This window comes from Lepisma saccharinum, chromosome 3 (assembly GCF_977018435.1).
Source record: "Lepisma saccharinum chromosome 3, izLepSacc3.1, whole genome shotgun sequence".
Taxonomy (NCBI): domain Eukaryota; kingdom Metazoa; phylum Arthropoda; class Insecta; order Zygentoma; family Lepismatidae; genus Lepisma; species Lepisma saccharinum.
This window is the reverse complement of record NC_139231.1, coordinates 16,525,557-16,552,233: the sequence shown is the minus strand read 5'-3', so window position 1 is coordinate 16,552,233 and position 26,677 is coordinate 16,525,557. Positions and strand designations below refer to the sequence as shown.

At 40.3% G+C, this 26,677-nt stretch overlaps 1 protein-coding gene across 2 annotated transcripts in view; it reads right to left on the bottom strand.

Annotated features, from left to right (window-relative positions):
• al (aristaless related homeobox) overlaps positions 1–26,677 on the bottom strand; it is a 348,232-nt gene that overhangs the window by 79,453 nt on the left and 242,102 nt on the right. For both annotated transcript variants that reach the window (XM_083118330.1, XM_083118331.1), the window contains exon 2: positions 8,801–9,332. In XM_083118330.1, coding sequence (XP_082974456.1) covers positions 8,801–9,332 — 532 coding nt within the window. The remainder of the gene's footprint in view (positions 1–8,800; positions 9,333–26,677) is intronic.

Here is a 26,677-nt window from a genome sequence, read left to right as displayed (position 1 = left end):
TCAGTTAGTTTCTTCACAATATGAATTTCATCAGCCTTACCAAAAAAAAAGAAATGCTAAGTCATGGAAATCCTAGCCCTAGTAATACGTAAGATAACCATATAAGACTTTATTTGTGTTTCTGGTACATATAATATGTATTCGAGTCATTCCATGCCAAATCAACACAGATATGTGCAATTTTTAACCTGACCATCTCCGATTTTCATGAAATTTGGGGAATTGAAACTATGCATAGAACTTAGTAACTATGAAGATTTTTAGTCTCGTGCGTCTTGTCATTGTTAAATTATTCAAGGTCAAAGTTTGCAGAAATTGCCTTTTTTGAGCCCGCTTAGCTATACTAAATGTGCTGTAACTCCGCCCCTATTTCGCCTAGTAAGCTCAAATAAAGCTTATTGTACAGGGAATTGAACAAGCTTTCCAGTGATATGTAGCAAGCCTACCTTTGCATAAAAATATAATTTTGTCACGTGACCTTGACTTTTGACCTTGAATATCTCAAAACATGTCATCACCAAAAGTCGTGAAAAAAATATATTTGGTCCCTCATACCATACTCTAAAACATATCAAAAAATCATTCTGGGACTGCAATGGGATCAGAAGATACAAAATAATATGTGTAACTATGTGACTGATAAAAGCCCCATTACATGAACTATGAAGAGTCAAATGTCCCTTAACACCCCCTACAAAATGTGAAGGAGTTATCCTGGGTATAATTGGTCATGAAAGAAATAGGTTAGGCACAGGGAGATCCCTAGCCGTGTGTGTCAAGCGCAGATCCGGCATATTGTTGACCGCCATATTGAATTCAACGCAAAAATTTCAAAGGAAAGGGGGTGATGTGATATATCAAATGAGGCTAGAATTTCACGAGAAATGAAGTGACGAAGGTTTATCCAACATATATTTAACCAGCAAAAATTTATTACTGCATGCTTGTAACCATTTTCTCCTTTTCGAGGTGTTAAAAACAAAGCAATGCTCCTAACGTGTTAGGAACTCATCGAGATCCCGCTGACATCTTGGGAGAGAAAGAAGTATACGCACCATTGCATATGATTTTAATCAGCTACATTCACCAAATAGTTGAATAGTGAAGAATATTGGGAAAAGTATCTCAAACAATTACGTGACACTTCCTTTGGAATGAAAAATTCTTCACGGACGAGGCAAATTTTATGTTCACGGTTAAATTAATAAAAATAATATGCAATACCTGTGATTTGCTCAGTCGAATGGTTGTTGCTGGTAAGCTAATTATGTGGTATAATGTATGGGCGAACGGAAATGGTTGGTCCATATTCAACAACGGAACCTTAAATGGTGAGGGCTTCTTGGATTTGTTAAGTGAACAGGTTTTTTTCACCCTTGCTTACGGGATATGGCACTTTTCGAGAGTTTTGAAACAGGACAGAGTGTGTCTACACTATGTAGACATTTTTCGCAATTTCTTCATGGTAATTTTCTAGGTAGATTGATGGGCACACGGGGATCTATTAAAAGGCCTGCACATTCCCCAGATCTAACATCTTAGGAGGACTTTTACCTTCAGAAACATTTGAAGAGAATGGTGCATGCACTAAAAGTCCCTGATATTGACCATCTGAGAGAAGGCATAGTTGCTGCTTGCGATGTTGTTGCACATGATACATTGCCAAATGTTCTATCGAGTGTGAGAGACGTCAACGAGTGTGCTCACAGGAACAGTGACAACATTACAATGTGCATATATCGTAAGTGAAAGATATGTGTATAACTTTTTGCTGGCGTAAGATACGTTGGAAAATCCTTCGTCACTTCATTTCTCGTGAAATTCTAGCCTCATTTGATATATCACATCACCCCCTTTCCTTTGAAATTTTTGCGTTGAATTCAATATGGCGGTCAACAATATGCCGGATCTGCGCTTGACACACACGGCTAGGGATCTCCCTGTGCCTAACCTATTTCTTTCATGACCAATTATACCCAGGATAACTCCTTCACATTTTGTAGGGGGTGTTAAGGGACATTTGACTCTTCATAGTTCATGTAATGGGGCTTTTATCAGTCACATAGTTACACATATTATTTTGTATCTTCTGATCCCATTGCAGTCCCAGAATGATTTTTTGATATGTTTTAGAGTATGGTATGAGGGACCAAATATATTTTTTTCACGACTTTTGGTGATGACATGTTTTGAGATATTCAAGGTCAAAAGTCAAGGTCACGTGACAAAATTATATTTTTATGCAAAGGTAGGCTTGTTATATATCACTGGAAAGCTTGTTCAATTCCCTGTACAATAAGCTTTATTTGAGCTTCCTAGGCGAAATAGGGGCGGAGTTACAGCACATTTAGTATAGCTAAGCGGGCTCAAAAAAGGCAATTTCTGCAAACTTTGACCTTGAATAATTTAACAATTACAAGACGCACGAAACTAAAAATTTCCATAGTTACTAAGTTCCATGCATAGTTTCAATTCCCCAAATTTCATGAAAATCGGAGATGGTCAGGTCAAAGGCTGTGTTGATTTCGCATGGAATGACTCATTCATATATATGTATTATTACAACAAGTATACGTAAATAATAGAACAACTAAACGCACGGCAATGAAATTAGGCGGGTGGCAGAACTTCGCACTGTTGCCACGTCGGAGCACAACCCCATGGATTTTTGGATAAAACTTGGAGGCGAAGAAACAATGAAAATCTCGTCTTATCCACAAACAGGATGGAAGTCCTATGTACTCTCAAACTCGAAATACACTTTTTTATTAATATGACATAATTATTATGTAATATAATAGCTAATATATGTATGCATGTGTCACAGGAGTAAATTATCTCAATTATCACATTTCGGGTCCTGTGTGTGAACGCTGCCCACTTTCGTATTTTTCATATTCTGCCCAAGTTTGATTTATTCGGTTAATTCGGATTCAGGAATCATTTTCAAAGCCATATGGAGGAGGGATTCATTATAAAATGTAGCATATTATAGTGTGTCCGTAAAGTGAGATTCAGCTTGAAATGTATTGTATACTCATATTCACTGCTACCAGCACACGTGCTGTATTTTCTAACAATGCCAATATTATTCTTTGTTGGTGAAAGCATTATTTCTCCCTGTCTAAAACAGCCATTAACGTCTATATTCTTGAAGCGATACATCATCGTTTTGCAGTCGACTTTATTAAGGATGCAATTTTAAGCATCGTGTGAGACCTCTCCTTCTTCCTTCCTGAACTGAGGATGCAAAAAATCTGGAAGTTTCAACAAGCAGATATTCCCTCCTGAATTAAAGCTTGAATTAACATTAAGTATGGTTTGAAACTACCCTAAGCAAGAAGCCACGCGGAGCACAGTAGACCCTAAGAGTAGACGTTCGTTATTGTATTACTATATTTACTTATTAACGATAAAAATGTCTTTGAGACTAAACGGTTTACTTTCTTAACGTTTCGACACAATTCACACGTGCCTATACATTCAATGAAATGTAATGTCAGCTTCAAACTTATAATTACTAACAATTAATTAAACAACAGATACATTTTTAAAAGCAACCAGTTAACATAATCTTTTAACAATAATCACATTTGAATTTATATGTATTAATTGTTTCTTATTTCCTTAACTCGTAATTGTACTATATCTGGAAATTGCAGAGTGAACATAAACACATTCATAAATAAGAATGGTTTGTATTAGCCAAGTACAATATATTTAAAAACTTTAGAATGTAGATTTTCGTAATCAATTATGTCCCTAGGGACATTGTGAAAAATTGGTCGGCAAACTCTGGTTCATACACCACTTTTCGCATTCCTCTTTTGTTTCAAAGTTATCAGGAACGCACGTAAATGGAGCTTTCGATACTTGTGGCGCCACCTATTGCAAAATAAACAAGGAAATTAGCATTTACACATTGTTCATCGCAAAACTAATTAATCTGTTTTATGGCGCTGTCTTGAGACAATTGGAGCAAAAATGGCGGATCTCCTTGGCCAAACGTCTTCGTCCGTGAAACAAAAGACACGAGCTCTTTTTATTATCCGTTTAGAAGCTCGTTTCGAGAGATTTACAGTCTGCTTTAAGATTCCATAGCGCTCGCAACGTATCCTCGTAGGCTTTGCTTTGCATGCTGACTTGTGATGAGAGAAAAGATTCTCTTATAGCGAGTGACGCTGTTCCAGTTCGAAATCGCTTTGAGTGGTGATCGGCGGTTTTTATATACAGGGTGAATCAGAAGTGATATCGCAAACTGAAAAGGTGAAAAGTACGCGATAATAGAAGCAAATAAGTCTCAGTAAACATGGGGTCGGAAACGAACAGTTGGCGAGATAATCGAGAATGTATGGTTACCATCCGCCACTGACTCGATTGTTTGTACACTTGCGCACTTCGAAGTTTCTTCGTTTCAAACTGAACACAGCCTAAAGAGGGAGTTGTTAATAGGACGGAAGGCATAACAGGCACGTCACTTGTTCCCGGAAAAAAGTAACATCACAGAGAAATTAAATATATTTATTGAACTTTGTAGGCAACTTTTACATCGTATCTCTACCCGACGATATAATTAGAACAATTTTTAATTCATATTTTAGGATCGCGTAAAATTAAAAATAGAATCAATGTCAAAAACGTGGTAAATCAACGAACTCGCGACATAAAATTGAATTCTCATTCAAAGCTACCGCCTTTATCCACTACACCAACTTGCCACTTCGAAATTGCCTTTACGATGTATGTCTTCGGTTCGTGTACACAAATGAAAGTCTAGCGACCATTTCCCTTGTTCTATCTGTTACTACGCACTTCATTTGAACTCTGCCAAGCATAACAAGTTTATTTTTGCACCAATGTAACTTTTTATTGAATTATTTCTTGTTCAATGTGCCAGAGAAATCGTCTGGTGGAGATAGATCTTCCGATGAGGTAGCCATGTTTTTTCGAAACTACCAGTCATCTCGCTGACCTCCGGATGAAGCACGGATCAAGTTCACAGCCAGTTAACCTCCAGTTTAGAAGTTGACCGCTGATGAAAAACCAAAAATTGCAGTAACCCCTAGTTATTTGCCCAACCAGAACTTTGATCGCACATTGAAAACCATAAATTCAAAAAATTGAAGAATAAAAATTTATGTATGTAAACTTTCCGTTTATGTACTCTTTCCTGGTAATCTCTGGAGCAAGAGAACGAAAACAAGTCTCTGCGCATGCGCAAGTAGTGACTCGAGAGTGCTCGACCAGTGAACGCCCGAGAGGGGAAATGAATGCACGAAGAGGGAAATGCGGCTGCAGTTGCCAGCTGTTAGGAGAATTCACACCAAAACTACATGCTGACATGGGGACGAGCCAATCAGCAGCAACGTTTCATACCGTGCCGTCATGACAGGCCGCACAAGCCTGCGTTCAATTGGTAAAATCCTCAAGTGACGCGTGTAGTTTGGGTGTGAATTCTCCCTGAGGATTTCACCATTCGAACGCTGGCTTGTGCAGCCTGATTGGCTTGTTTCGAAGCGACATGTGTCGCTTCGGTGTGAAAGCTTCCTTACTGTGGTGCTTATTTGAAAACTCTTTGAGATAAACTCTCAGTCCGATTCAACGTAAAAAGAGAATTGATAATAAATGCACTCCTGGCAACCCTGCCTTCCACCTCGTTCCGCACCCGCCGTCCCACCCACCCCTTACCAGAAACAGGCTCCCGCGTCTTATCTTGCAACCGAAAATGAAAATTACCGGTTCGAGAGTCTCCCAGTGACGTTCCAGCTGCAATTTCCCGTAATTACACATTGTCCCTTCGAAGGAAGCCCTGAGCTGCCCCGTCATTACCCATAGTGCATTAAATTAATAAAGTGAGAAAATGGACCCATCCGGCCCTTTTAATTGGCCCGGTAGGTAGACGGGCGAACAAGATGGATCCCCCAGATAAGCCCTCCATGTGATAGGATTTGCGTACTTTCGGTCAGCGTTGGCACAAAAAGGGCAGTTTTAATCTTTAATCTTGTAACGATTTTTTGTGTTCGGAAGTTTAATGGCGGTTCGGTAAGAGAGCGTAATAGAACTTCATTCTTGAGAAGGGTTTTCGGCAAGTGTTTTGCACGATTACAAACTGTAACAAGACTCTTCAGTATGTAAATCCTGAGTGAACTAACAAGTGAGAAATGCTCATTATCAGACGAAGAACGCCATGTTCTTACTCTGGTTTCTAAACGATTAAGCCAACAAAAAAAGCTGACTGAATTCCTGTAAAGTTTAGCAATGTCTATTAAAGCGTCTGTTACCAATTAACCAAATCTTGAGGGCGATACAAATTATCTTCCTTCACTAGTAGGGCCTCCCCGATGGCGCAGTGGTAGCGTCGTTGCCTTGTAATCAAGGGATCCCGGTTCGACGACCGGTGGAGGCACATAGTAGCCCCGTCTAGTTCGCTGGACTTTTTCACACTCGGTGTAGTGCAGGTGTATCCCCGTTAGTGTTGCCCACGGGACGAGACGGGACAGGCTTTTAAAAATTCGAGACGAGACGAGATTGACCATGTGTCATAAGACAAACGAATATTTTCGAGACGAGACAGCATTTCCAGGAGACTCCACGAGACGAGACAGGCCAAAGTCTCGTCTCGTGGGCAACACTAATCCCGGTGTCAGTCTGGTGCAAGGAAATGACGTTCAACCAATTAGACGGAAAGCGGTTTTCAAGTTCAGAAGATTCAACAAATGCCTGTCTGCTGCTTTAAATGGTCATTTGATTAGTTAGCATGCAGTGGCGAAGCGTAACATTTTTACGTAGTCATCGCAAGACTTGCCAAACGTCAGGGTCAATCTTTCAACCCGGGAAGGGTTTTTATGCTTTTGTTTACTTATATTTTATTCTATGCACCATTCCTTTCATGCATTCTGTGTAAGTTGCGTTGCGATGCTCTTCAATATTTTTTTTTCTCTTACAAAACAAGAGCGTTGCATGCTTTACAGTGTTGGACATTCTGAGAAGTTTCATCTTGATGTCACAGAAACCCTGCCGTGTTTGTAAACAAGGAGGCTGAAAAGAAGGTCTCTTATGACCAGACCTTCAAGAGCGGGGGAGAAGCGGTCGAAGGACCTTGGATTCGCAGACTTGCTGCGATGAGCTGGCCCGCCTGACACCATTGCAGTCAACAGGAAACGTACCGGGACGGTTGGACACGGGGAAAGGGGGGGGGGGGTTGAACTGGGCTCTCCTTTCGATGCGCTAAACTTAGCGAATCTCTTGCTTATTTCTAGCTGTTTCATGGTGTTACCTAACTAATTTCGTTGAAATATGTAAATATTCTGATTTATTTTTTCTTCTTCTCTAAAATATTTAAAAAGCAATATTTTTATTATTTTGCTTTGTCATCGCCGCATCTCCCGATGACCGGACGCCTCGCCTCTGTTAGCATGCACCACGTGATCATATACCACACATTGTTCTCCTTCGCCTGGTCTACAGTTAGCTGGTACGGAGTTTACTTCACACCAAATGAACGAGTAGAAGAATCGGTGTTGCACCGTGTAACCAACCAGACGGTGAGTAAAAAAGTGCAGCGAACTAGAAGGGCATAGTGCTTCGGATCCCATTTTAAACTGTAGGTCCAGTCCCCATTAACCTTACTGTGCATAAAGTGTACTTAAAACACCAACTCAATCAATCAATCAATTTCTTCACTATTTAATGACAGAGTAAAAACTAACATTTGCTTGAAGTAGCGTCAGCACGATTAAAATTTACTTCAATTCTTTTATATAAATAATAAACATTAAATCCGTGTTACAGAATTGCGAGGACTCAAATTATATTATGTACATAAAGATTGCTTACAGCTTTACAATTTAATAAGATTTAAATTGGGATACGTGAACTCAAAGAAGTTTTTATTGTGTTCGGTTAGTTTTAGATGTGCATCCATACTCTATCCATATTCTACATAATTTGGAAAGTGACTTTTTTCGCACAAACGTTAATCAGTTAATTTTACTTTATTCAACGTCTCACTTTCATTGTTTCCTCTTTTTTTTTGGTAATAAATTTCATGTACGAAAAGTCAAAGTAATCCTTATACTTAAAATATTAAGTTGCCTTAACTATTTGCTCGTAATAAATATATGTGTATTGACGATTATACATTGAAATGTAAAAAAAAGTAGACCAGCAAACAGTAAAAGTAACTATGAGTTTGTTAATCGTTACCTGAAGAATCCATTCACACGCCATTGCATTCACGTTCAAAGCAAGTAGTCACAGCTTCCGTTACTCAAGAAATGAAACTTGTGACTGTCTTCTACATTCACAATTTACTTTATTAATATTGTACGCATCTTTACATAATTAACAGGGAGCCATTGAGATTAAGAACGCTGTCTCAATGTCAGTATTTTTGAAGTTGTTGATTTCGATTCGTTTTTGTTCTGTACGAAGAGTTGTGTTAAAAAGTTGGAAATGAGTTTGTGCTCCTTTAATTCTTGCAACGTAAATTACATAATATTATGGAAACCCATTTGAGCTCTGAGGAGTGTAATGTACAATTGCAATCTTATTTGAAACAACGTTACTTCCAAGACCTGCTCTACATAGCATACCCTGTAGTATTGATTATTGTGGTATTGAAATTATCGATATATTTAATACGACTTTGATACACTTGGTCTTTGAAGAAACCGGGGGTGTAATGTCAGTGGACCTAGGAGGCCAGGCAACCTGGTCCTCTCAATGTGGTGTTGGGTCAATGGCAGAAAGAAGTTGGAATTTCCCTGCACCGGAAATAGGTAAACAGCATTGCACTTACCGCGTGAAGACGTCAGGGTAGTGAGTCCTGGCAAACGCCTTCTCCAGTTCCTCCAGCTGGAAGCTGGTGAAAGTGGTCCTGTACCTCCTCTGCTTCCTCTTTGGGGCGAAGTCGTCCAGCTCTCCCTCGGAGTTGTTCTCGGAGACGCTCACGCCGTCGCCCACGGAGCTTACGGAGCCGTCGTACTTCTTGTCGTCGACGGAGATCGTCAGGGCACCCTCCTTGTCGGAGTCCAGGGCCTCCGTCGAGAGGACATCCTTGGGGCTCATGGCGGGCGCCTCGCGGGGGACGTATATCAACCCCGGCGGGGAGTCCACCACGCTGATGGTCGCCGATTCCTCGACGCACGTCACTTCCGGTTTTTCGGAAACGCCCATGACGTCAGAGCCGGCAACCGGAAGTTGACCTGCAGAGCCTTCGGGACGATCCGTCGTCCCTTTCCGGATTCCTTCGGGACTTTTCTTTTCTTTCTCGGGACACCCTTTTACGGTATCCGAGGGGGTGCAGGGTGGCTGGGGTACTCCTGAGGCATCTGCGAAGACAGAAAGACAGGGGGATTAGAAGCAGATTCCAGCATTTCCATTATTATATTACAACTACGGCTACAATTTTCATTCCACAAAAACAATATTTTTCTTCATCTTTTTAGCTGGTTTTCTACATCCACAGCAGGCTAAATTTTACAATTTAGACTTTGAGAATAGCATGAACACAAAAGCAACAAGTTCACTACCCAGAAACAGTGGTGTGCCTAGGATTTTTGAAAGGGGGGTTGGTATGTATAGCTGTGTTTCACCTACGTCACAAACTGTTGCCTTGTGACCTCGAGCGGCCATGATTGAGGTCAGTTCTTGTAAGCATACGGAATTCAAGCGGGCGGGAAGGAGATACTAACAGAGACATTCGTGATTTAAAACAGACGTGCAGATGCAACGAGGACTACGTGGTGGATATTTCCTTGCAAACTACAAATAGAATTGGCCGCAAAAATGGCGGCCATGCGCATCCTGACGTCACATGAAACCTACCTATATCTTCTTTAATAGTGAGCCCTTATTTTGCCAACTTCTCCTGTCTGTGGCCTTCATTTTTCTTAAAGGAATAGGCTTCCCCGATGGCGCAGTGGTAGCGTCCTCGCCTTGTAATCAAGGGGTCCCGGGTTCGATACCCGGTGGAGGCACTATAGTGGTTCCCACATTAAACTGTAGGTGCAGTCCCGATTATCCTTACTGTGCATAAAGTGGACTTAAAACACCAAATCAATCCAAATCCAATCTTAAAGGAATAATTGGCCAAAATGAGCTGATGAACCCCTCCCCCTATTGGACACCCCACTGGCCAGAAGTGGCCGTGACTGTGCATAAAGATTGTTTACAGTTTTTCAATTTAATAACAGGACTTTGAATTGTATATTTCCTGGCACATACGAGAACTAATCGACATTCAAACTCTATGAATATTTGGAAAGAGACTTTTTAAAAAATGACCAAGTTACTTTCTTTGCTCAAAAGCGGATACATGTGTCCAAACTGTCCATCACCACACTCATGTATATTGTCTTGTGCAATGTGAAGTTCATAAATATACCTAAAATTAGCAGAAAATATCTTCTCTAACGAAATCAGCACAAAAACTATCCTGTGAAAGTCGATAGAATGCAAGGGAAAATGGATGGAAATTGCAATTGGAGGTGTTGAGATAGTGCCAAAAACATTCTCGATCTTAGCCATAGTGGACCGCTTTAACCCCCTCCCCGCACCCACCCACACACACACCCTTGGATTAGAGGGTGGACGAGCCTCAGGGTCGTTTAATGCAGAGATATTGTCGGGGAAAGTCCCAAATGACATCCTACCACAGCGATCGAACCAGTGTTTCATCATGTCTCTTTCAAGGAAATCGTGGCTGAAGATTTCTTACCGCGAAGCCAAACGTATTCTAACGATTCAGTTTAAGTTTGTACCTTCAGAGTTCTGTCCACGCAGCCAATATAAAACTTACTGATCTACTAAAGTAAAAATGCACCAAAATTGTAAGAGCGTGGAAATAAACAGTGAGCATGAACACTGATAAGCTGAAGAATTGTACATTCAGTTGTTTCTGCTATGAGATCCGAAAGTTAATTTATCAGCAGAAAGGTAAGGAACAATAATGTTACGAAGGGCAGGTTAATGTAACCGGGAAGAAAATTAGAACAAATGGTATAAAATTCTTAGTCAAAAACCACTTGCACCTACCTACCAACCAGACGTTTTGACTAAGTTTGTTGTAATGAGAATTAAGATTGGAACAATCAAAGTCATCTCTTAGTATCATGAAACCTAAACTGTTATATTAATATACTTAAAAGAAGAAAAAAAGGAAAATTCAAGTAACCTGCTTTCAAAATATCGCACCAATGTGAAAGTTCAGCGTTGACTGGATCATTTTTGCTGTACCAACGTGACGCAATGTTTTGAACACTAGCGCCACGAACGGTTACCGAATTAATTAAGACTCGTTAGCCAGTCCCAGTCGATAAGGACTTCTCTAGCCAGCGATTTCAAAATACGAACACGACGTCACCTTTGGAAATGGCCCATCCTTTCAATAACTATAAACAGATAAAAACCTATTCGTTAACGGAAAATTTACAACTTGCAATTCACGACTTGAACGTGTGGATTGTAATTGAAACACCGGCATGCCAATTTTATGCATTACTAACATGTAAACCGGGAAGACTGCCGTCAATTAAGAAATCAATTCGGCACGGCCGAGTTTTCGTCGCTTGTGCCTTTCTGCACGAAGGACGAAAAAAACGCTTTCACACTCAGATTTTCGACAAAGAAAGGCTTTTAGTTAGAGGATAGTACTACTTACAGTTTACCTAACTCGATTGTCCAGTCCCATAAACAAAGAACTAGAAAAGAACTTGGAGGGGAAAAAAAGAACATCAGGCGCCGTCATGTAGACGAGACGCGTGTTTTACTAATGGAAAGCTTATCACGACTCGAAGCCCCGCACATTGCACACTGCCATGCAACCATGTCTGCCCACGATAACACGTGCATTAAGGCAGAGTTAGGGAAAACTCCAGGGAAAGAATGGCCGATAAGGTGCAAGCCACAGGAACCAAAGGTCAATTAGGAATCTTTGTCAAGTGGTTCTCGGCCAGAACACGGGGTTATCGCGCGACAAGGCGACTAGAATTGCTGCGGACACTGGCGCTGCAGTCGGTCTGTGTCGTCATTCCTTCTGGGAAGGGCTCTGTCTCATCTGAACCGAGCTTTATTGCAGAGCTACGTTATTGATACATTAATCTCTTTTACGGTCCTGTTCAATGGACGACGAATGCAGCTAAATTCCAATTACAACCTTTCAACCTTGTCTTCTTGTATTGCGTGGCTTAAAGAACGTGACACTTTGTAATATTTTAACAAATTTAATAATTAATTTGCATCGTCCTACAAGTTTGCGAATTATCAATCAAGACGATATCCGTGGCGAAGTGGTTAGCACAGACTGGTCATGGGTGTTCTTTGTGAGTGCCCCTTCATCAATTTCATCGTATCATCACTCATCCTCATCTTCGCGATTATCTAAAAGTAGAAGAAAAGTGAAGTAAAATAAACCAACCCAATCAATCAATCTATAAAATCAACATTCAATAGCCTAGAACACTACTTCTATTGGTGAAAGAAAAATAGTTATGTCCTTATCAGCACTTGTTCTTTTGATCGATTGGTGGATTTATTTAATCAGCGTTGCTTGTTTGTATTATTATGTTAATTGAGACAAAGAAGTGGAAAAATTGTCTGTAGCCTTTACCAAAGTACCATCCCAACATTTATCTCTAGTAACTGACGAAAATTAAAGATAAAAGTGCACAGTCTGATATGATCCCCTGTACGTTTCAATGTACGTTAACGTAAACATTTAGTTACATTAAGGTAAAGAGTGATTAATGTTTGACCAGGGTAGGGTAAACACATTTTACCAGGCAAATTGACCACGGCCATGTTCCTTTACGTTATGAGAGGGTGAAGAACTGAGGCATAACACCATCGAAGTAGTTAACAACCTCATCAATATAGTTTCATAAAGTTGACATCCGTAGCGGAGTGGTTATCACAGTGCACTGCGACGCCAGGGGTCCCGGGTTGGAATCCCGGCCTGGGCGTGAGTGTTCCTTGTGAGTGTCCATCAATATCATCACATTATCCCCATCTTCGTGATGGGCCAAATATAGCAGGAAAGCGAAGTAAAATCAATCAAAATTAACAATTCCGTAATGACACAGAATGTATGAGGAACATTGATAACTTATTGTCTTCCAAAATTGTTGAATCCCGCTGTACAGTGGGATCTACTAGTATTACTCGGCAAATTGTCCATGACTATTTTCATTAATTTTTTCTCTTTTCTCCTATGTGTTTTTAAGCAATGGATTTTTATGTATGCTGATGCAGAAGTTGTCAACAGCTTGTTTTGAGTTTTCTTTTAATTCTTGAAGCTCTTATTTGGTAAAATAAAGTGCACGAACATGGTGATGGACAATTTGCACGGTAATACTCATGGATCCCACTGTACCAGTTGATTTTACACATTAAGGCTATTTTGTGGAAAATAACAAATGCACACCAGCACTACACGCCGCATTGTAAACATTGCACTTTTGAACTCAGTTTAGGCAGGCACGCACTCAAAACCAATTCTCGCCACCGCGAGCGCTGGAGTAGCACACTTCGTGTCAAGACCTTGAAGCAGCATATACTCCAAGTCACTGTCGCTTTCTGACAAGTCTCTCATGACAAACGCCAAAAGAAATATCTCAACATCAATTTTCTTGCTAGAACTAGGAAAGGGAAAGTCTAAGCGATCCCCTTCAACAGAATCGTGTTGCGTGCTGCATCGCCTGTAGCGTGCCGTATGCAAGTTTGAGAGGCGCGTGTCCACAGTATCAGCAAACACGAGATCGATTACTTAACAATCGATAAATGTAGTCCCAATTAATCTTTAGGCTGCTCTACGCTTCCGCTTAACAATCACGCTCGAGAAGAAATGGGGGACCTGCCAGCGTTCGAAATAGGTTTATCACACGCTGTTAAACCATGTTAAACTCTTCAATTTTGTTATTTCTCAAGTAAGAAAACCAAAAGTTGAAGAACATTGATATATTAGTTGCAGGTTACAGGGTACGATGGAAAATAGTTTTAAGATATGTTGTTGGAAATGTGCAATGGTTCACCAATGCAGGTGAATCAATAAAGAGCAGCTAACGGGCATTGGTTGGCAGAGATGACGCACGTAAAAGCATTACCTAAGAAAAAAGTGAAATCACAGTCACGTAGTTGACTTGCATGACATTTTGAGCAGATATTATTAGTAACCAATGAAAGTATTATATCAGTTCATATGAATTCAGAGGTCCAGTGTAGGTTTTTACTAGTCGTTCTACTATTTTGATAGCAAGAATATAGGGAAATCGAAACTATAGGAAGCACGAAACTGACCAAGTAAATATTGAGTGAAGCTGGATGTGGAGTCAATTTGAAGAAACTGCGCTTATCCTTACTGCGTAAATATAATTCTATTTCAACGCTATTGCATAAGTTTCATATAGTCTGAAATCCAGCAACCATAAGACCCACGAAGACTTGGCAGGGTCGCAATCAATTACAGACGAGAATACTTAATGGACTTACCTTGACGGTATGAGCAATTATCACGATAATTCAACCAGTTTCAGTAATTTCTAAATGCTTGTATTCGACACATCAAATTATACACTCCTGTTCAGATAAAGTGGCACATAGGTACATCAACTGTTCAACCTTATAAAGTGAGCTACTTTATGAGAGGAGGAGTGTACTTACACTCACAAGATCATATTGCACCATTTGTAAATAGGGAGCAACAAGTTTCAGAAATTGTATAGACCCTACGATACGGTGTAGAGAAATGCAATGTTTTTCTTTTGTTTGCACACGTTACAACTCGTGTATTTTTTTCATAACTATGTTAGCTGTGTGCTTAGACGTGCTAAACTTTTGTTTTCAAGTTTCGAGTGCCATAGTGTTTTTGAGACAGTAGCAAGACAAGTCTCGTTTTCGTGTGAAATCGAGACAAGATCGTGATTTAATCTCATGAAGTTTCGTCTTGTTCTAGACTTTATTAGATTAGAATGCAAATGACAGGACATTTCGGTTAAATCAAAACGGCTTTACCGTATGATTTATTCAAGGATATCCGATGGCGTAGTCGTAATGTTGTCGCATTGTAATCAAGAAACCCATATTAAACTATAGCTCCAGTCCCGATTAGTGTTTCTGTGCATAAAGTAGACTTAAAAGGAAATCAAACAAGTAAATATAAAGCGGACTTAAATCAACTTTGAGACAGAAAGTGTGGTTCAAATAGCTTGATGAGACCAACGGGGGGACAAGCCGTTAACAGGCTCGACTGCTTTCGATCTGGTCATCGAAGTTTCCGGGTTCGAGTCCTGCCCTGTGTGCTTTGTGAGTGCCCCTTCGTTAATACTCATCATCGTCGCGTTTAGCCAAAAAGTGGCAGAAAAGCGGCGGTAAATAACGAAAATACAGATACAGAGAGAGATAGTAGGAACTCGAGACTATGTCAAATCAACTTCCCTCTTCGTACTATACCGAGTGTGTGTGTGTGTGTGAAAATCTTCCTTTCAAAAGTATCTTCCAATCGCCCTGTGTATGAATACATTCTGTAAACTACCTTCGGGAAAATACTTAGAAACAAATCTCATTTCTCAGAAAAAAAAATCAAAAGTCTGCAACGCGTGCTGCGAAATAATGAGTGCATTATCTTCCCTGCAGGTTTATCCACTTTCGTCCGTTGCGAAAACGTCAACTCGTGGCGCCGCCCCCTTCCCTAGAGCGAGCGTAAGATCTAGTGGTTAATCCCCGGCAGTAGCGTAATGTACTATTCATGTCGTTGCTCGCCTTGATTAATTATTATGCCTTCCACCAGAGGCGCTCTTCCTCCGTGGGTGGGGGAGGAACGAGCTTCAATCGGCCGGCTTATGCATTCACCTTCTCGGTCCACAATCACTTCACACTGGATACTTCTTTCCTCCACAGAATCAGCTGTTTTACCTCGCCAAAGGGCTAAGAACTTTCATCGAGTGTTGCCAACCTCGCGCTCTGAACACTAAGGGTTCTTTTACACAAAGGCTGGACCAAACATCCCCACCCAGAATTTTCCACTTCAAGCGTCGATTCTGTCTAGCATCCCTCAACCAGAAAGATTATTGCCACAGCAACGCATCCTTACTGGTTTGATTTCCTTGAGGAAATCTCTTACCACTATGTTTCCAAATAAATAGCCTGTAAACGTTTCTCTTCTCTTGATTTGATTATTCTAATAATATCAGGGGGTGTATATAGATTATGCACTTCACTGTTACGTGTCTTTTAGGCACAAATGTCCTAAGTTCTTTTTAAAAATGATTGTAATTTAAGTTCCTCTTTTAGTGTAAAAGGACAAAATTTCACATCCATCCGTTTTTTCTTTTTTGCATATTCGACCCTAACGTTTCACATGATATGTTCTTGGATGTCTAAACTGGTGACAAAGCTGTTCCTACGTGGTACTCCCATTGCCGTCTATAAGGGGAGAGATCAACGGGCCCAAACCCCTCCTAAACATTTTGCACAAATTGTGCAGTAATAAAATAAGCAAACATCTCCAAATTGATCAAAACACTACATTGGTAGTTTATGATGGTGGCTTTGCAACGAAATGTATGGCAACACTGGAATTTCAGTTTTTGTTGCGCGTCACAATTCCTGAATCTGGCAAGTTAATGGACTAACACGTTGTTAGTCACCAGTTAACATAAGATTAAAAAGAGAATGAAACGCCTTTACTTCTTAATACGTTTAATAGGATATTCATGGAGCTTGAAGTAAGGATTATTGGCTCCTTGCTGAAATAGGGGGTCCAAAATTAGAAACTGGCCTCCCGATGGCGTAGTGGCGACGTTGTCGTCTTGTAATCAAGGTGTCTCGGGTTCCCACTTTAAGCTAGGTCCAGCCCCGATTTGCATATCTGTGCATAAAATTGACTTAAACAAACTCCAATATGAGATTATTGCACCTCTGCGATACATTACTCACGTTTAACTTGTTAAGCTATGGAAGATGAAATGCAATGCTGTTGTCCGAATAATAGCTAAAGCTGTTGTATAAATAGAAAGTAGTAGAAAGTGGTTGGAGATGGGGAAAAGAGGAAAAATAAATGTAAGCAGAGGAAAAGGTGAGAGGAAACAGGAAGAAATGAAGGTACAAAACAGAGTGAGGTGCTAAATTATGGTGGGGAAAGGGGGGAAAAGTTCTGAAAATGTTTTCAAAAAGATGCAAACAAGGTGCTGATAAAATGCCTTTATTGAATGCTCTCTTTTTCTGCGCCTTCTGTATATAATGCGCGCGGACCGCAGAGAGAACTGTGGTTCTGTCGAAAAGGTTTTATTGAAGTTTGTTGGTTTTGCTACATTATCTTGGGAACTATTGGGGCTGCAATGATTATATTATACCATTTGATAGCTCTCGTTCTGCTCTACAAAATGAGGCTATAGGATTTTATGTAGCTGCTTAAGAAGAGTGAAATACATTCATTTTTCTGTCCAATTTTTTAACAAAACATGAATGAAAAGAGGAAAAAAGGTGCTGAAGCATTAAAGAGGGGATAAATGTTCTAATCTCACGAAAGATGCAAATAGGTGCAACAAAGTGTGTTCATTTTACTTGATATCTTGTCCTAAAATACACACCTCAAACGATCGGTGTGAAAAGAGCTATATCTTTGGATAGGTGCTGCACCTTTTAATATGCATTCACTCAGCATAACCATCAAAGCAGAGCGCCTCTCCCATAAAAAAATATCTGGCTACGACTGGGCTATGATCGGTGACATTGCACAAAGTCAAAAGAGAGAGGACCTGAATGTTCGTGGGGGTCCTGAAAGGATCCTTGAGGCAAAAATACTTGCGAATCGCTGGACTGAAGATGTCTTTGTGATGTCATTTACGCACGAGCAGAACACGCATCTTCCCACGGGTGAAACCTGACTAAACGATGCTTCTGTACCTCCCGAAGGCTGAACAAAAACGACAACAAACATTAATGGTTTTTTTTAGCTTCGAGAACAACTGTTGCTCTGTGTCCGCCTTCTTTTGTTCCAGGCAACAACGATTATCACAACCAAATTAAGCTGGTGTCATGTTACATTCGCGTAGTAATTTATCGGTCAGACGAACCTTACGCAAACCGAACATGAAGTCTGATTATGTTTTCTGTTCCACGAAAAGAAACATCACCACGTCACAACGATTTCCTGCTAACTCCCGGTGTCGAAATCTTCAGGTTCCGTACGTCGACTCACGGATTCCTGAAGGATATTTTTCAGTTCGACGCTCCCCTCCTTGTTTTTCGGAGCTGCTTCGTAGAAAACACACACAGCTCTACCTCTAATTGGGTTTTCGTCTAATTATCCTCATTATCCACACCGTCCTAGCTTTCCTGGTTGCTGTACGTACACCCAAAAGGCACCATAAACCTTTGTCTTCTCTCTTTCGTAATTTTCCGCAAGCGACGAAGTGGCGCCACGTACTGTTAGTTCATCTGAAGGATAGCACGGAACCTCTTTATCTACATTAGGGGCGATTCTTGTCAATGTTGGTTTCTTTGTATGTGTCTTTGTAGAAACCCTACTTCAAAATCAGCTAGATTGCTCCGTCACACGTTTCTACTCTGAGCCGATACCACTTTGAACTGACACCCTTGACGATTACCGATAGAAATGCTTGAAAATTGTAGCAATTAAAAGTATTTCAAAATATTGATTAATATTAGTGGGTGAGAATTCCACTCCAATGATTGATTTTTCTTCTAATATCCGAAACACATCATGTTTATATCAATTATTGGATATTCCTAACTGGATATCTAGTGGATGTCCAACGGATATCCAGCATTGGATATCCCTAACTGGATATCTAGTGGATGTCCAACGGATACCCATAGATCTGATCTGGACATTGTGCATATCCAATGGATATTCCTTGGAGACTTGTGCTGTATGGGACTTCACCTCGGAGATTATAGCTATTTCACTCCAGTTATATTACATCAATTTACCAGAGTTTTGCTTTAAAATATTCAATAATTACATTAGAATTAAAAATTCCTGTTACGGAATCACGAAATACAGTTTCTTTCACATAATATTGGTACAAAATCAATGGCAACTTCTAATTGTGCGTAACATTCAGGATAATTAGATTTCGCCAAAGTGTCGCGCGGCACCTTTGCGGAAGCCGTAAAAAAGCGCAGGAAAAGTATCGGCCGGTACTGGCTAATAAAATCCAACCGATGCTTTCCGATTGATTCGAACCACTGTACTTGCACAGCCCCCGGGAAATTAACTAGAACCCCATGATTACAAAGCGACAACGTTAGCCACTACGCTATCGGGGAGGTCCAGTGCCTATATTGCAGCTTCTTCACCAGCAACTCTGTGTCTGATTAATGATGCAATATGTCAGCAAGGAACTAACCATGCGTACATACCACTAACCGAAAATAAATTACGCCATTCTTTCAAAAACGGAAAGTCCAAAGGTTTAAAAATATATTTTTATCTAATTTAACTGTCGCTTGCTATATTGACAGAATAATATGTGATGCTTACAAACTTGTTGGATTTATTATTAGAACGGGTAGAGGCTTCAGAAATATCCAAACACTGAATATTATATTATTACTTAGTGCGTACTAAATTTGAATTTGATTCTGTCTAATGGAACATCGATATTCCAAAACTGACTCTTTTATTAAAAAATGTTTGCGATATGTGAAATACCAACTGGAAGGCTTATACCCCAGATTCGATTCGAATAGTAATTTAATAGTTTCGTATGGACAGCAGTGGCGTACGCAAGGAGGGGGTTGCCGGGTTTAAACCCACCCCCCCTTGAACTTTTGAAAAATTATGGAAATTGCTGTAGATAAAAATTAAAAATGGCTAATTTATTACAGTCAAAGATCTGCGACAGTAATAATAATAATAATAATAATAATTTGAATTATTATTCCCATGCAGCATGAATAAAAACACAACATTTCAAACACAATGTAAGGGGGCGCAAAGTTCAATTTGGAATTTTCTTGCAAAAAGTCGCGCAGTGACTCTCGCGAGAATTGTGAAAATTCCTTGCTTCGTCGCAGTGTGCCGACCTTATTGTAAAACTTTCTTCCCGGTACTGATTTCACATCCCCTTGTGAACTCTCAAGTGATGCTGAGTCTACATCCACATCATTAAATACTGTTGAAGAAGTGCTTTGTGAATCACCTAGAAGTGATAAATGTGTTGGAATGTCTATAAAATTACTTTTGAACGAAAACATAGACTCAGTGGAATTTAGCAACATGTATTCTCGCGCCTCATCATCATCCTGGGCTAGATCCATAAATGTAAATTTCCCCGTGCATATAGCACCGTGCCATGAAGGCACACGTAGTGGTGTGGTGGGCCCCACACATTCTCGATCTCGGCCATTTTGCACGTGATGTGATCAGCACCATGCTCCGGCAGCCTTTATCCCCCAGGGTTGCTCTCAGGTACCTATTGATATGAGACTGGGTGCGGAGACAAGGCTGGATAAATTCTAACCAATTCCGGGAATCGAACCCGGATCTCCCGCGAGGTTGTCAGACTAGACCACCGCGGCTCCTTGGATGAGTTTCATATTTTGATTATTTCAATAAATTTAATATAACTTGCTTGTTTTATGGATTTTCTTCACACTTAAAATGTCTCGCCTATTATATACAAATAACCGTTGACTAGACAATTATTTCGTAACATAGAAACAAACAAAAAATGTAATTTTGTTCTATTGCTTTCATAAATATATTTATGTAGATCTCTACTACTTAATAATAGTAGTGATATAAGTAGTTATAACGATAAAATCTTGCTAATTAGCAGGTAAATCAATTAATCATCGTAATAAGCAATAACATGCATTGGATTGTTGCTGTTCACCGGGACTTGGACGGCAGAGTGCGAAGGACTAGCCTGTTTCCCGAGAGAAGAGGCCGAGCCTCGGGTAAAGAAATATAAAAATACAACTTTGTTACCAATGGTCAGATTCAACTGAAATTAAATACAGCCCAGCAGCAGATTATCATCGACGAAATCCCCAAAGCAGAATTTGATAGGAGATAAATTAAGCCCGATATTAAAGGTTAAACAGCTAGACTGGATAACAATAGCTACAGACTACCTGGCACTGTCTTCGGAACGAACGTGCAGGTTACAATAGGCCCGAGCTTTGGCTAACCTCTACTCGAGGTGCTGCTCGAGAGGGGTCAAAGAACTCCAAATATACGGGCGAAGATAGCAGGACAAGAGCCTACGATTTGATGACAATTTAGCAACGCTTGGACAGAGAGGGTACCGTAACAGACCTTTTGAATAACAAATAAATAGACGCGCAGAGAAGGGAAACCACCAGTTTTACTCAGATTTTCTTCGACGTGTTATCATCGTCAATCTCTCGAGAACCACCCGCGAAAGTATCCGCTTTGTGTCGCACCGTTCCGTGTTGTGTTATTTCGCACGTGTCTGTGTACTATCAATATGGAGTAGAGACAGAGAAAGGCCCTGCTGGGGGGCGTCCGACCCAGTTGCCACCTTGAAGATGCGGAGATCCTATCTTATCGCCCGGAAGCCATCTATTGACCACGCCGCAAACATCCACGACTTCACCACGAGGACTTCAGTCAGAGCCGACAAAGGTAAGCCGGAATGGACGTGAAAATGGATAAGCTTCGTTCGCCCCGTCGTGACATCCAATGAACTCGCTTTAATTACATAAAAAATCTCGAACAGACATTGCTTATTACGGTGATTAAATTGCATCAACTATAATTTTAACATGTAAAACCGTACAGCGTTCAATTATCCATTCATCCAAAGTATTTAATATTCAGATTGTACGACGCTATAAATTGTCAACATAATTATATATCAGTGATCCTCGTTAACCTCAAAATTAACAATATATAGATTAACATTCATTCAACAACAACATGTCAAATTAAGAACTGTTTAAATTAATGTAGCTAACTGTAACATGCCGCCGAACTATTATTGTATTAATTACTAATGTATTTTGGATTGCCGAGAAATGAATGCGAGAGTGAAAGTATGAGTGAAAGGGGCAATGATGTAATGTTTATGCATGTGCTCTTTTATAGAAATTACAGTATATATATAGAACTAACCCTGTAGTGTGATTCGTTCTACCCTATGTAATCTCTTGGGCTCCAACTGATGGCACTTACCCTGGGACAAAAGGTAAATAGGTTCTTAATGATTGCCTTTTGTTTATCCGTTTAATTGTTTTTTGTGGGTTTGACATTACCAATGTAATGTAGATCCAGACTGACGTCAGGCACGTTAAATAAGTAGCCGTAGCCGAGGCGTACAGTCAAAAGATGGCGCCCGAACATGCGACAAGTAGGTTCGACGAGTAATCCCGAACATGCGACATGTAGGTTCGACGAGTAATTCCGAACAATAGACATGTAGGTTCGATGAGTAATCCCGAACAAAGCGACATGTAGGTTCGATGAGTAATTCCGAACATGTGACATGTAGGTTCGACGAGTAATTCCGAACATTCGACGTGTAGGTCCGAGTAGGCCCGAATATGCGATAATTAGGCCCGAGTAGGCCCGAAGTTTAAATAAGTGTCGATAGTTGGAAGGAAGTTATTAATAGTCGCAAAAATGAGTTTATTGTGCCATAATTATTCAGTTATAGAGCTATGTGCCTACATGCCTTCGACAGGAACCAAGAGATTGATAGAGGTAGAAAATCAAATATTAATCACTTATTGCAGTTAAAAAAAATACCACGCAGGACACCTAGAGTATGAAGCGTTTAGTTCTTTGTGTTGCTATAATCAGTAATTTTCTAGTTTAGAGTATTTAAGTGTATTTACGCATAGTTAGCATGTGAATTGAGTATTTAATTGTTTGTGCAATATATATAGTGGGCGTGAAGTAACAATGGTTAAAGTAATTTACATAGCGAGAGATTTTGGATTGTTATGCGGCGATAAGGATAAAGCATCGATCGAGGATGGTAAGGGGGGAGACGCAAAACCCCGTAGGGTCTGTTTATGAAAAAGAAAAGAGAAATTTATATCTCGCTGCGAGAACGCATCGAATCCAAGGAAGAAGAGAGAGAGAATAACGACCGAGGAGAAGGGTGATGGAGAGAATAACTCGACAAAGGAAGAAGATTGAAGAAATGGACAATCCAAAGGAAGGAGAGGAAGTGACGTTACTGGAAGGCGACCAGGGAGGAGAAAGCAACCGTGCTCCGGAGAATACAGTTATCCCCGAAAGTGAGCAGCCAACGGCAGTGTTACCAACCCAAGGCACCATGGATGTTCAAGCGATAATGGCGCTCTTCACTACGATGATGAAGCAACAAGAAGAAGAGAAAGAGGAGAAGAGAAAATTGGAAGAACAAGAGAAAGAACGTCGAAAAGAGGAGAAAGAAAGGAAGAGAAAATTGGAAGAAGAGGAGAAAGAGGAGAAGAGAAAATTGGAAGAACAAGAGAAAGAACGTCGAAAAGAGGAGAAAGAAAGGAAGAGAAAATTGGAAGAAGAAGAGAAAGAGGAGAAGAGAAAATTGGAAGAACAAGAGAAAGAACGTCGAAAAGAGGAGAAAGAAAGGAAGAGAAAATTGGAAGAAGAAGAGAAAGAGGAGAAGAGAAAATTGGAAGAACAAGAGAAAGAGGAGAAGAGAAAATTGGAAGAACTAGAGAAAGAACGTCGAAAAGAGGAGAAAGAAAGGAAGAGGAAATTGGAAGAAGAAGAGAAAGAAAAGCAAAAAGAATTGCGAAGAAGAGAGAAAGAACAACAACACCGAGAGATGATGGATCAGTTTCTACAAGCATTAAAAAAGAATGATGAGAAAATAGAAAAAGCCCAAGAAGAGTGTGTTGAAAGACATCGTGATAACTCGAAAGACATTGAGAACCTGGAAAAAACGGTGGAAACTGAAGTCAGGCAGATCCATGAACACCTGGCACACCTGGGAGAGAAGATAGAAGAAAAGAAGAATGACGTAGAAAAGAGAATAGAAGAGGAATTCCGAATGGTGGATCGTCGACTTGCAGCGGATTCCAGAATGGTGGAAGAAAGATTTGGACAAATCGAAACAAAGATGACCTCGGAAGAACAGCAATGGAGGAAGATAAAAAACATGACGCAAGACTTACGCCAAGACGTCACACGAATCAAAGAAACGATGCAGAGAGAGACTTCTTCAATCGTTATTACGTCACCACGAACGAGGAACGAGGAAGACCAGCGAGAAACAACGCCCCTGGCGACATTAGCGCAGCAGCCATCTCGATCGGGGAGTCAAGCCACAGGCGATGACGTCATGGAGCAGGATAGCAGTTGCTCGCGAGTCCACTCCGTGGTACAGACCAGTGTAGCCACCTCGGAAATAGGCAGGCGTGCCATCTTCTCGAAGTTTTCACTGGACAACTTTATGATTTTCGACCAAGAGAAGACAGAAACTTTGCCATCCACGTTTCTTCAAGAATTCAAAAGAGATTGCATTTTATATGGGATTCACGAAGAGGATCACCTGAAGCTCATCCAGAAACTTCTTCGCGGTTCCGCACGCATTTGGTTAGACCACCAGGTACCAGCGTTCAAGACCTTTAGCACCTTCGAAAAAGCTTTCATTGAACAATTTCAGTGCAGATCATTGGTAGAGAGGAAGGTTACCCAGTTAAGAAACAAGCGGTACGACGTCAACGGAAAGCTCACATACAAACAGTTTTTCTGGCAGAGGGTGAATGAATTCCGTACGCTTAAGCCCGGAACCGAAGTGATAGAAATCCTCACAGCCATCAGAGCTATGTACCCGAGCTACGTACAGAGACAGCTTACAGGAGATGTGTTAGAAAATTTTGACCGAATGTCGCTTATCCTTGAAGACATGGATTTGCTGAAGGAGAACGAAAAACATCGATGGGAAGATCAATCAAGCAGAAGAGGGAATAATAATTTTTATAGGAAGAGAGGAGAAAATTTTCCACGAGTGCAAATGGCGACTACACGCAATACATACAATGGACGTCGACAACAATTCAATCGACAAGAACAATCGCAGTACAGTCCTCCAAGACAGCGAGACAGCGATGCCAAACGCTCGAATCGAGGAAACTACCGTGGAGGCGGACAGAACACAAACGCAGGTTACCGAGGGCGTGGCGACATACGATTTTCACGCGGGGAGGAAGACAATCGTATGGAAGAAGGCAGAACACAAGCTATTCATTTAGTAAGAACCGCATACAACAATGAGAAGCAAGAGACTGACGAGCAATGGCCTCAACCATCAACGAGTAGGGGACTCAATCCCAACGCGCCAGATTACCAGTCAGGTACTCGTTGGGATAACAGCCACGGCGCAAGAGCGGAAAACTAACACCCTCCGACGACAGCTCGGCTCGTGTCGGCGGAGAGAGTATTGAACATCTAAAGAGCCTTTAAACTTGTAAATTATTCCTCATACTAGTGTAAATAATTTAACACAATTATGATATTATTATTATTATTAATATTCAAAAAACTGAGAACTTATATATATATATATATATATATATATATATATATATACATATCAATATCTGAGCATATATCATGTTATGTTTATGCCAACATTAATAACGTATTATTTATATTCTTATTACCCAGAATAGATATTATTTAGTAAAGAAACATGTATTTTAAATGGTTTGAATTGATGATAAGAAATATTTTATGTATTAACTCAATAATTCTGAACTATATCTCAAAGAGTGAATTTTCATCATAACTTAGAGTGTGAATGTAGTAAGTTTACATATGTATATGCATACATAATAGTATAATTCTCATAAGTGTTAGCAAGGTGTTTGTTTAAATAATCAATGTTACAGAGTCAAGAACTGCAAATGAATGTTGAGTAATCCTGCAATTTTATGTTTGGTTAATATTAAAGGTAATGATGTAAAATTAATTGAAAAGTGCAATTTAGTCTATAGAGAAAGAGACAACTATATATTCCAGGGTTCGAGTCCCTATTCGAGCGCCTATGTGTAATAATTAGGCAAGATTTAACGTTAATTATTAATTGTGTTTTGATGAATTTCTCCTTCGCGTATAGTCTTAAGCTCAGAAAAAATTCATGTGTAAGGAGAGGGGAATGTTATAACGATAAAATCTTGCTAATTAGCAGGTAAATCAATTAATCATCGTAATAAGCAATAACATGCATTGGATTGTTGCTGTTCACCGGGACTTGGACGGCAGAGTGCGAAGGACTAGCCTGTTTCCCGAGAGAAGAGGCCGAGCCTCGGGTAAAGAAATATAAAAATACAACTTTGTTACCAATGGTCAGATTCAACTGAAATTAAATACAGCCCAGCAGCAGATTATCATCGACGAAATCCCCAAAGCAGAATTTGATAGGAGATAAATTAAGCCCGATATTAAAGGTTAAACAGCTAGACTGGATAACAATAGCTACAGACTACCTGGCACTGTCTTCGGAACGAACGTGCAGGTTACAATAGGCCCGAGCTTTGGCTAACCTCTACTCGAGGTGCTGCTCGAGAGGGGTCAAAGAACTCCAAATATACGGGCGAAGATAGCAGGACAAGAGCCTACGATTTGATGACAATTTAGCAACGCTTGGACAGAGAGGGTACCGTAACAGACCTTTTGAATAACAAATAAATAGACGCGCAGAGAAGGGAAACCACCAGTTTTACTCAGATT